This window comes from Electrophorus electricus, chromosome 6, assembly GCF_041902795.1.
Source record: "Electrophorus electricus isolate QZ-2024a chromosome 6, ASM4190279v1, whole genome shotgun sequence".
Lineage (NCBI taxonomy): Eukaryota > Metazoa > Chordata > Actinopteri > Gymnotiformes > Gymnotidae > Electrophorus > Electrophorus electricus.
The window spans coordinates 3,177,728-3,189,371 of NC_137502.1; the positions used below are offsets into that span (position 1 = coordinate 3,177,728).

General features: G+C 44.7%; 1 protein-coding gene across 1 annotated transcript; it reads left to right on the top strand.

The window, feature by feature from the left end:
* Positions 1 to 623: 623 nt before the first annotated feature.
* cbln1 (cerebellin 1 precursor) lies at positions 624 to 7,089 on the top strand. The gene is made up of 3 exons (XM_027023479.3): positions 624 to 1,330; positions 1,886 to 2,005; positions 5,923 to 7,089. Exons 1-3 carry the CDS (start codon positions 1,079 to 1,081, stop codon positions 6,118 to 6,120), a joined length of 570 nt encoding a protein of 189 aa, XP_026879280.1. The 5' UTR covers positions 624 to 1,078; the 3' UTR covers positions 6,121 to 7,089.
* Positions 7,090 to 11,644: the final 4,555 nt, after the last annotated feature.

Below are 11,644 nucleotides of genomic sequence, written 5' to 3' on the forward strand. Positions count from 1 at the left end.
TCTTCGATAACTCGAGAACATTTGAACAATGGGAGCTGTATACAATCATATACTCAAAAAGTTTGCATTGACTGGGACTACTGACAGTAACCTATACTTTTCTAAAAAATAATTTCCACTGATGCTTAAATGGGTCCACTAACATTTAAATGGGTCCTCGTCTCAGTCAGCAGGTAATGTGCAGTGATTAAATCAAGAGAAGGTAGAGTAAGGTTCTACTAACACCAAGATCATGGGTTCAGTTTCCACGGAGCACACAGTCGGACATGTTGGTAAGTACACGTAAGTCTCTCTGGCTAAAAGCGTCGGTCAGATGCTCAAAATGAAAGAAAAAGTTTCTTAATATGTCCCACGTGCCATCCGCGCGCTCGTAATCCCCCGGATCACAACACGGTAAAGCAAATGACGTCCTCCTGTCCGTTGGCACGGTTTGAAAACGGTGCGCCTCTGTTTTAACAGGACCGGGGTACAAGCTCCTTCTGTCTCTTTAGAAGTAGGCACGTCCACCTGTAAGAGAGCCTCTCCAGAGGGGTGGCAACTTCTGAGATGTCACGCCAGGAAAGGCGGTCCGCGCGCCGCGATTGGAAAAGCGAAGGCGCGCCTAGACGCAGATTGGCAACCGAGGGGAGGGCTCAACGATCGGGGCGTGGAGCATCGCGCTCACGAGCCTTTGTGCTTCACTTCTTATATCTCACATATCAATAATTCAGAGCGCGAGCAGACAGACCGCGCGCGCGCTATGCGTTCAGCTACGTGCCGACTAGACAAGGGCCTCGTCGCGCTCCCATCCGGCTATTCGAATACGGAGTGAAGCAAGATCTGAGGTGGGATCGGGGATACAGGAAAAGAAATATCACAATCCAAGGCGGTTTGGGGGGGAAAAAATCAAATCCCAGAATAATTAAAAATTTATTTGGACAACCATTACTGGAAGAACTTTTCAGTGAGGAAAAAAAGGTTGGAAGACTGTGATTTACCGAACTGACGTAAAGGAAGTAAATCACATTCTAAGCTGAAAGAACTGTGTATTTCGTCGCGAGCAGAGACTGCCGCGAGGAGCAGGCTGATAGTTGCAGTAATGTTGACGTTTCTGCTGGGCGCACTGTGCTTAGTTTGCTTTGCAAACGCACAGAACGAGACGGAGCCCATTGTTCTGGAGGGGAAATGCCTGGTCGTTTGCGACTCAAATCCAACTTCGGACCCAACCGGGACTGCGCTAGGGATATCGGTGCGGTCCGGTAGCGCGAAAGTCGCATTCTCCGTTGTAAGAAACACTAACCACGAGCCATCGGAGATGAGTAATCGGACGATGGTCATCTACTTTGATCAGGTAACTTTCAAAGCGTTAATCGCAGAGAGGGAAATCGCGGGACTGTGGGCGTTGATCTCTGCGAATGGGTTTGGCGCCCTGTGGCTTCGTCGTGAAAGACGCGATATGAGGTTTGAACGCTGGCACGTTCTTGCTCGTGGGACAACCATGTGTCTCTTGATCATAAAATCGAAAATATAATATTCTCGAGACTGTCAAGTGGGGTAATGCGCAGAAGGTGATGGCCGTTTCCTCCCGTATTTACACCGTTCTGCTCACTCACTGACTAGGGACTGTAATGTCATGTCTTCTGTCCAAAACCTTTAGTATGCCACTGATATAAACGTTATTGGTAAATTACCTGCTCCTCTTCTGGTATATAGATCTGAAAACGAAACTCCGTCGTCGGCGTATTACAACAGATTATTTTTAAAAATGTTCAGATCAGTTTTACTACAACTTTAACAGAAATAAACCAGGTTTAGAATTCTGTTACAATAAGCGGTTTTATTAAACCTTACTGCATTAATCCTGTTTCAGAAAGAATGTTCTGTCTACGACACGTTTCTTCCTCAGGTGCTTGTGAACGTTGGTAGAAGTTTCGATGAGGAGAGAAGCAATTTCTTCGCCCCCAGAAAAGGAATTTACAGTTTTAATTTCCACGTCGTGAAGGTGTATAATCGTCAAACTATCCAGGTCAGTGTTTTTTCTTTGGTTATGCACTATACCATGTTCGCTGTGCGTTGTGCTTGTACACTCCGTACGTGTGCGCGCACTTGTCTGTGTGCATGTGTATTTCCAATAGTGAGAGAACGAGCTAATACTGAAGTAGGCAAGTATTGCGGTTAGTTCTCAAACGACCCTGTCTACTATTATCCAGCCGAAATCATCTTTAAGCAGATAGCACCCGAATAAAAGTACAAAGCGCATAATCTGCAGATACGTGTTCAGGACCGTGGACAGCGATCACCCACGACGCCATAAATATCCCAACGCCTTGCCTGACTGCACAGTGTGGAAAAAACAAACAAACAAACATATTTCGGTTTATGTATATTTCCAGTTTAGATACTTTCACGCACATTTATACATTCGTATTTATTAGAGATTATCAAAGTTTTGGTATTTGGCACATTTTTAAAAAAATCATTTGAGGGACAATGTGATTAAAACCGGAGAAGATTACATCTTTGTCTCATTATAGGATATCTTAATATTATGCATTTGCTTTCCACATTGAATAGGCCTAACGGCTGAATTACTTTATTAAGTTAAAAATACACCCACATATTCGAGGGGGAAAATCTTCCTGCCACATCATACAGTGCACACTAGTGGATAGTCGAGTTTTGAAACACCAAAAAAAGAGAGAGGTTTTTACCATTCCATGACAAAAGAAAAATAAGAAAAAACATGAACATGAAAAAAATATTACAAAAAACCCAAAGACGTAGTAGTTGCGCGAGTTTCGGGGCTTCTGTTCCCTACACGTTAACTCACACCTACACACCGGTTCACGCACAACGTCTGCTTTACGAGCGCCAATCTTGCTGTTGGAAACCGTAAAGGACAACATGGCGAGGACGAAGAACTCTGGCTGGGATTTTAGCGCTCAAATAAGTGTGAAAGGCCACGACACGGGAGCGCAGGGCGTCCTAGTGTGTTAAAGGAGCCGGGGCGGTGACTCCGCTTTAGGGCTGCGTCGTCTGACCCAAAGCTCCGTCTCACGCACTGGCTTACTTTGCGCCAACAGTGCTTATATATTTATTGGAATGAATTTAAGGTGCTGTAGCCATTTAGTACGTTGTTAGACTGTCAGGCGTTTTATTTCACTCTGTTACAGTTTTGCTAACGATTAAAAGATCTCAGTGTAATATAATAGCTTGATGTGAAAGCAGTACATTAGCTATGCTTTCGCTCTCTCTCTCTCTCTCTCTCTCTCTCTCTCTCTCTCTCTCTCTCTCTCTCTCTCTCTCTCTCTCTCTCCTCTACCGTTTTTATTACTTTTGCTTTATTACAGACCATTGTGACAAAATAGTGACTTCCTGGAGTATTTAAACTATATGTATCCATATTCACGTTAATCTCTTTCCATGTGCAATTATCCACACATTGATTAATGGTAATTAGATGAACTCTTGGCAACAGATGCTTCTGTTGTATTCTTGAATTTAGTGATGACACTTTAATAAACCTCTGTATGTTTGCAAGCCTGGTTAAGTTGACAGCGACCACTATACCCTGAAGTGATTAAATGGTTAAACACACACGCATGTTTGATGTATCTGCGGCGTGTGGTCCAAAAGAAATGGATCAACGAGATTTGTGAACCTTAGCTGTCTCTTATCTTTTTCCACGGTTGTCCTGTGAAACTCGGACATCTGATCGTCTTACTCATGCGGTTGGTTTCCTGAACCGATGCTTCAAGGACAAGCAATGTGGGTGGCTGCCCACCCGTATTCCACCTGTGCCCTAAACCTTCTTCTTCTGGGTTTATAAAATTCTTCCTGCTAGCTAGAATCATTTTAAGAGTGCATCTGGGCTTGTCGGAAAGCCTGTTTTCCCGGACAGAAGCAGAAGGAGCCCGAGTAGTGGAATCTGCATCGCAGGAGAGTCCTAACAACGGTGCCCATTAGAGAAAGGAATCCCTTTTTTCCACACTCCACACTTTTGCAATGATCCTGGCTAGTCATATCCCGCAACTACAGTTTTCAAGTCTGGGATTTGTATTACTGAAGCCATTATGTCATCAGTAATAAGTAAAATGTTATTGAAATAGAAAGGAAGGCATTTATTTTGGGGATTTGCTTGTCACCACATTACGTACCTGGTGTAAAAAACAGAAAATAAATATAGTCGTTATCACATTTATAGGCTCATGTACAGTCGAGTGATTATGTACAATTAGGATAAAACAAAAAATCGTCTTAAGTGAACATGAAATGACCCCACTGCCCTCAAAACGATTCATGCATAAAGATTTGAGTTTTTTTAACAGAGCATTGTTCTCCCTAAAACTCTGTATGTGACCATAGGTAATGAAGGATATATTACATTCTGACTCTGTGAATGGTGTCGTACCAATTTCCAGAGAGTCTTCTGGTCTTCTGATCTTCTGGTCTTCTGATCTTCTGATCTTCTGATCTTCTGGTCTTCTGATCTTCTGGTCTTCTGGTCTTCTGATCTTCTGATCTTCTGGTCTTCTGGTCTTCTCTTATGTCTTTCTGAGAAGGGGAGGTGTATTGACTGGGCAGCTGCGACGGGTAGGAATGGTAGTGGCAGTAGTTGTGTTGGGGGCTCTTCTGTTATTGTGCTGCTGTTATCTGGACACGAATCTTCATGTCATAATCTGATCTCCTAACTGCTGCATAAAACTAAGGGTGGAAACCAATTCAGTCTGCTTCTCTTCACATTTTCACTCTAATTGGGTGCTTTAATGCTAACGAAGCCGCGTGAATGGACCCGATGCTGTGCTCTGGCCACGCCTCCATTTGATGTGTGACTGAGTTCATGTCTTTTTGGCATGAAATTTTAAGACAGTCAGCAGAGGACGAGTGAGTCAGAAAGTGTCTCTGAGCCATGTATGTCTTTTTTCACTCTTATCATTTTACACTGTAGTGTCGTCAGGGCTTTCGCCATGGTTGGCTGATAACAGATCCACTCCATGCTCACTGTGGTAAAGGACATTGGATTGTGTTAGCTGGCATTTTATCTTCTGCTCTGCATCTGCCACCTGTCTCTTGGCTCCAGCGTGTGTGTGTGTGTGTGTGTGTGTGTGTGTGTGTGTGTGTGTGTGTGTGTGTGTGTGTGTGCATGCGTGCGTGTGTGTGTAATCCCCAGGCTTGACATAACTCTGGTCTGCCTCCAATCTGATCTGTTTGCATCTCATATACACATAACCCAGGCAACTGAGCACCTAACAAATGTATTTTCCTTCACCTCTGTGTGTAAGTGTTCAAAGATTTTGACGCGGAGATCAATTGCAAGCAAAGTGTGTGTGCTGTTCATCAGTTTTCCCCTTAAGTGTAGGACCATAAACATCGCGATAAACTTTAATTCATGCTCAGGGAATTATGGGTCTGATTGCTAAGGTGTTTGCTAGCTTCAAAAATAAAGACAGTATATGAATGGCACAAGCTCGTGGCAGAGGTATTGGTAAGCTGTCTGGGTTCTTTAATGTTGGATTTCATGTTTTAATTTTAAATTTTAAATTTCCTGTTCAATACTCAGTAATTTAAGTCTTCTCATTCCTGTAAGAGCCACCTGTGTGTGTGTGTGTGTGTGTGTGTGTGTGTGTGTGTGTGTGTGTGTGTGTGTGTGTGTGTGTGTGTGTGTGTGTGTATAAGACATCACAGCTTCAGTGTCATTTCAGAACAAATCAGGAGTTGGTCAGAGCACCTTCACTGCTGATAGGACAATTTGCGTCTAGACAAATGATTCTTTGATGTCCACTCATACAGTATGCCAGGTCATTCATTTTTCATTTTTAGCAAGATGAACATGGAATCAGGAAGGAAGAAAAGGGAGTGTGTGTGTGTGTGTGTGTGTGTGTGTGTGTGTGTGTGTCTTCATAAGAGCAGGTGTCACTTCCGTAACCTGTCTGTGTGTCTCAGGTGAGCCTCATGCACAACGGGTGGCCTGTGATTTCGGCTTTTGCCGGAGACCAGGACGTAACGCGCGAGGCTGCCAGCAACGGTGTCCTGATCCAGATGGAGAAAGGCGACCGCGCCTACCTCAAGCTGGAGCGCGGGAACCTGATGGGCGGCTGGAAGTACTCCACCTTCTCTGGCTTCCTGGTCTTCCCCCTGTAGAGGAGAGACTTGCCGCAGATGGACTATTGCCCTTCAGCGTGAGGGGACAGTGGAGAGAGAGAGAGAGAGAGAGAGAGAGAGAGAGAGAGAGAGAGGGAGAGAGAGAGAGAGAGAGAAAGAGGAGAAATTTTAAACCAGAGAATTAATGTGTCAGGCTCTCCCACACACTCTTGTGCTCTGCTACTTGACTACAGCTTTGGACAGCCAAAATCTTTTTTTTATTTCTCTTATGATTACAATAATGAATAATTGAAAAACAAGCTATTGTCCTTCCCCTAGCCCAACACACACATCACCTCCATCTCCATCAGTTCTTAGGAACGTCCTTCGGCCGACACAAACCCAACCAAAGCGCGTCATCCCTCAGCCTCTTGCCTCCACCCAGTTCCCTTTGACAGGTCCTCCACGGTAGTCCTAATGTGTCTGTATTCTCTCTATACACGATATCCTTCTTACTCCACTGCGGCTCACACTCCTGTCAGCCTGGCAGGTAACCTAACTTGCTCTTTTTTTGACTTTGCTAACTATCCTTTCCTCTCGTGTGGAGAAGACCCTTCACTCTGTCATAACAGAAGGACCCCTGGATATCCTTCAAGAGACTCTTGATATATACTGGATATATAAATATATAGATATATACAAACCTTCAAAAATTTCTATATGATATACTCGATGACTAACTGAAACTGGTTGACTATCTGTATGTCTGTATTTCGGTGTTAATACTTAGTGATTGTGCGTGTGGGTCACGAGGCTGCTGCCCTAATACTGATGCTTCTTGTTTTGTTTTCGGTCAAAAATGTGGCTACACTAAACGTATATCAGAAATACTCTATCGGAGAGTTATTATCATTGACTGTAAGATATATGTGAATATTATTCAGACAGAAGGCCTCCCCTTTATTCCTAAGTTGATTTAATGATTGTTTTTTTATTATTTGCTTTGATCCAATAAAACTTAAATGGTCATTTTTATTTTTCTTAATCTGATTCCCAGCCTCAAAATGTGATTTCATCATTGGTTTAAAAAAAGTTGAGCTAATTTCCCCCAAAATTCACTAAAACAAAAATGTTTACTAAAATGATGTCTATTGTCTGTGAACGCATGTTGGGGAGCATGCAGTTATATTCATTTTGGTTATGTTTTGAGTGTGTGCATGTGTGTGCGTGCATGCGTGTATGCATGCGTGTGTGTGTGTGTGTGTGTGTGTGTGCATGCATGTGTGTGCGTGCGCACGCGTGAGTGTGTGTGTGTGTGTGTGTGTGTGTGTGTGTGTGCATGTGAACGTGCGTGTGTGCGTGCGTGCATGCGTGCGAGCGTGCGAGCATGCGAGCGTGCATGTGTTTAAATGTGTCAGTGACACTGGGTTGTCTGTCAATGGTGGATTTTTACTATTCCCAGTGACATAAAATTCTCTGGTTGTATGTTCTCGCTCTCTCACTCTCTCTCTCTCTCTCACTCTCTATCTCTCTCTCTCGCTCTCGCTCTCTCTCGCTCTCTCTCTCTCTCTCTCCAGCAGCAGGTGATAAGGGCCTTTTCTCCCTCTCTCTGCTCCACACAAGACTTTAATGAGCTCCTAGGGGGAAATTATTGCTTGCATAATAAGCAAACTGCAGTATTTTGAAAAAAAAAAAAAAACTCGGCTCAGGCGTTCTTCTGTTTTACTTTCTTTCTCTTCACCTCTGTTAACCCCCTTTCCCATGTCACAGTTCAGAATTTTGCACCTAGAGGCAGAGATTTACAGCATTTTTTTTTTTGTCAAACATTCTGCTAATAATTCTCTCATTCATCCCACATTTGTGAATCACGTTTCATGTTTATTAGCCATTTCAAGCATTGATCTTTTACATTCAGCACACATTCAGCACACTGTCCGCTGTATCGCTGTCCCAGTTCCTAGGTGTGTGAAACAAATGGCTTCACGAGAGTGGGACCAAACAGCATGCTGTTTGTTTGCGAAAGGAGATGGGCAGTTTGCCTGTCCCCTGTCACTCTCGGACCGGCTCCAGCGCGCAGAGCTTCCTGGGGGAGGACACTGTCCTCATGCGCACCTCCGCCCTTATCAGCCTGGTTTTTTTTAGACGATTGTGGTCTTCCCGCCTCACTACTGAATGATCCACAGTTTTGGATGGCTGGTCCGGTTAATGATGGCTGTCTGCCCTGAAGACTGCCGGCACAGAGCTTAATCGGACGCTCAGGGATCGCGGAGAGGAGGAGAGTGATGTGGTGAGTGAGATGGAGGGACCTCGATGTCCTAACGGTGCGTCCACCACACCTGGACCCTCTGTGACGGGATGTGCCCCTCCCCCTTCTGTTGGACTCTGTTGTGCAGACCACGTGTGCAGTGATTAAATAATGCAAGCCATGATGTGATGAGGTGGGGCTTGATAGCTGGAACAGGAAGGGTGGGGGCAGAGCAGAGGAAGGGTGCGGGCAGGTTATAGGGTGTGGGGGCTGCTGTGTCTATACCGGCCTGTGTTTGGGTCCCGTCCTGCTACTGACGGGGGGGGGTTCCTTAGGACCTGGCAAACACAGCCAACCACCTGAGGACCAGGATGGAACAAGAGCCAACAGGCCATCCATGCGTGAAGAGGAAGAGAATAGAGAGAGAGATAAAGAGAGAGAGAGGAGGAGGAGATGAGCGCATGAAAGAGGAATGAAAGAAGAGACGTGGGGTGAAAGAAGTTATGAAGAAAAGAAAGAGGAAAGAAGAAGAAGAGCAAAAGAAAGATGAGGAAGAATGGAGATAAAGAGGAAAGACAGAAACAGGTGACAGAGCAGGTGATGGAGAACAGGTGATGGAGAACAGGTGACGGAGCAGGTGATGGAGAACAGGTGATGGAGAACGTGATGGAGAACAGGCGACGGAGCAAGTGATGGAGAACAGGTGATGGAGAACAGGTGATGGAGAACAGGTGACGGAGCAGGTGATGGAGAACAGGTGATGGAGAACAGGTGACGGAGCAGCTGATGGAGAACAGGTGACGGAGAACAGGTGACGGAGCAGGTGATGGAGAACAAGTGATGGAGAACAGGCGACGGAGCAGGTGATGGAGAACAGGTGATGGAGCAGGTGATGGAGAACAGGTGATGGAGAACAGGTGACGGAGCAGGTGATGGAGAACAGGCGACGGAGCAGGTGATGACTGTGCATGGGTGTAAGGATGCTAAAGCAACACTGGTCTGCTGACTCCTTTTAACCTCGCAGTGCATTTCTTTGAAAATGTTTCCACAGCACAGTATTTTCACATTTTTTCTGTCCAAAGGATAGTATGTTTCTCCAGACAGCTGAGAAAAGCCTTTGCTGAAAAGCCAGAGTAAACTGGTTGCTGACTATTTGGACAATAGACGTTTAAGCCATCAAACCCCAGTAATTTTCAATAGAATGATTTTAATAGATTTTAATCGGATAAATCACGCCTCTATTTATTTTGTGAGAGGAACTCATTGAGAGGGATATCCGTGAGGTCATGAGAGATGCACACCATGTATCGTGCATTATGGCATGCACCAGGTGTGACTTTGGGTACGAGCCCGGTCCGCTGACTGGAGTCTGACACGCGATCCATCTTTTCCGCTTGGGCTAAATTACCAGAGACCTCGGTCTTCTCGCGCAGTGGTTGTATGCAAGTGGCCCCTGAAGTAACGGCGTAAAAACGGCCATATGGCAACACTCCTGGAGTCACCGTCCGATTTAAGATGGATAGACAGACAAAGAGGGGGAGGGGCAGTTATTTTGCCCTTCATCTGCTATAAGGGGCATTAAATTAGATCCCCTAACTTTTAGTTTTTACATTTAAAAGATGAAAAAAATTGTTCATTTCATTCCAAAGTCGAAAGTTAACAGAGGATTTGTCTGGCGTAGACCTAAACTTTAAAAGCTGACCATTTTCTGTAGTAGTACATGTAGTAGAACATTGGAGAGAATTGCTTTACACCTAAGGCCTATATAAAATTAAAAAGCCAAAGCATAGATCAGGCCTAGCCACGTCCATCTCCAAATTTATCTGGTAAATCTTTTTTTAAACATAAAATATTTACCTTACTGAGAGTCTGTTTCAGCAGTGTCCTTAAGAAGAAACGCGACTCACAGCACATGTAGCCTCTATTAAGAACTGACATGCCAGCTTGTCAATATGTACTGAAAACACACACTTATTTTATGCTAAATATTGCACGTAAATGCTGTTATTCTTGTACTCCACGGGATGAAATCCTTGAGCCGACGTCACGATATTAATTTCTGAAATACTTAACCCAAGAGGGGTCAGCAAGAGAGAGAGAGTGACAGTTATAAAGAAGGGGGGGGCGAGAAACCGCAGGTTGAATTTTAATTGCCATATGGGGGACCTTAATAGAGATATTTGCTCTACCTGTGATCGCACGATGGTAGAGTAATTATAGCAGCCCTGAAATTAAATTAATCTCGCCCTGAATTTGATATGCTTGCTGTAGTTTCGCCTCGACATCACTTTGCCTCCTTTTCCGAGGTTATTCGCCTGCGTTGGTGTCGCCAACAATTACGCACGTACAACGCAAGATGTCCGGGCTGATTTATTTTAAGAGTTTTAATTAGCGGAAGGTAATGTGAATTAAACTGAGCGATTAGTCGCATCGTGTACCCCGCTATTGCGCAACGAACTGTGCCACGCAAGCCTGACCCACTACAGCCAAGACATGAGATACTGCTGCTACGAGTTTCATTAACTTCGCACTTCTGTTTGGTTTCTGCATGCATAGCATACTAATGTTTTGGATATTCAAAGCGAAGGCAACCACCGCTGAAACGTCGCCATAACTTTGGCTTGAAGCTCACCTGGACCCAACGCGTGATGGTGGGCCTGACTAACCTTGTTGGATGGGGGGGCGTGGTCTTCGATATCCTCTGACATAAATTGATTTTGATTTCCAATTTTTATAGCTTATGTTATTATAGAGATTATCTGCGCATTGTTTCCTTTAACCCCCCCCCCGCGCGCTTCATTGCCGCCTCAAAAGTAAAAGTGGTTTGGCGAGCCTGCACGCTCATCTGTCACGTGATTTCTGTGCGATTCACACCTGGTTAAAATGAAACCAAAATTAGGATTTCAGAAACTATGCGAGTGGGGAGGGAGAGAGAGAGAGAGAGAGAGAGAGAGAGAGAGAGAGAGAGAGAGAGAGAGAGAGAGATGGCAGGCAAATTCTGTCTCCTTTATTTCAGGAGGAACGTGGGCCTGGAGTGTAAGTCATCATGCTGTAGTAACGTAGGATAACCAGCGATCAGAAACATTTGCGGGCATTTCTTAAAAGAACTTGGGGCCAAAGAAAAACGAGAATTGCATCCACTGCAGCAAGCAATCATTAAAATAGCTTATGCAACGGTCTTTCTGCTGTCATAACCAAACCAAGTTTTGGGGATGTGGGTGGGTGTACACCCTTGCCTGGACCACGGGCACCATTGCAGGAAAGACCTGTGGGCTCGTTCTCTGTGGCACCAATTTTTCGCAGACGTTTTCTGATGGTGTTATTTTCTCAAAGACATTT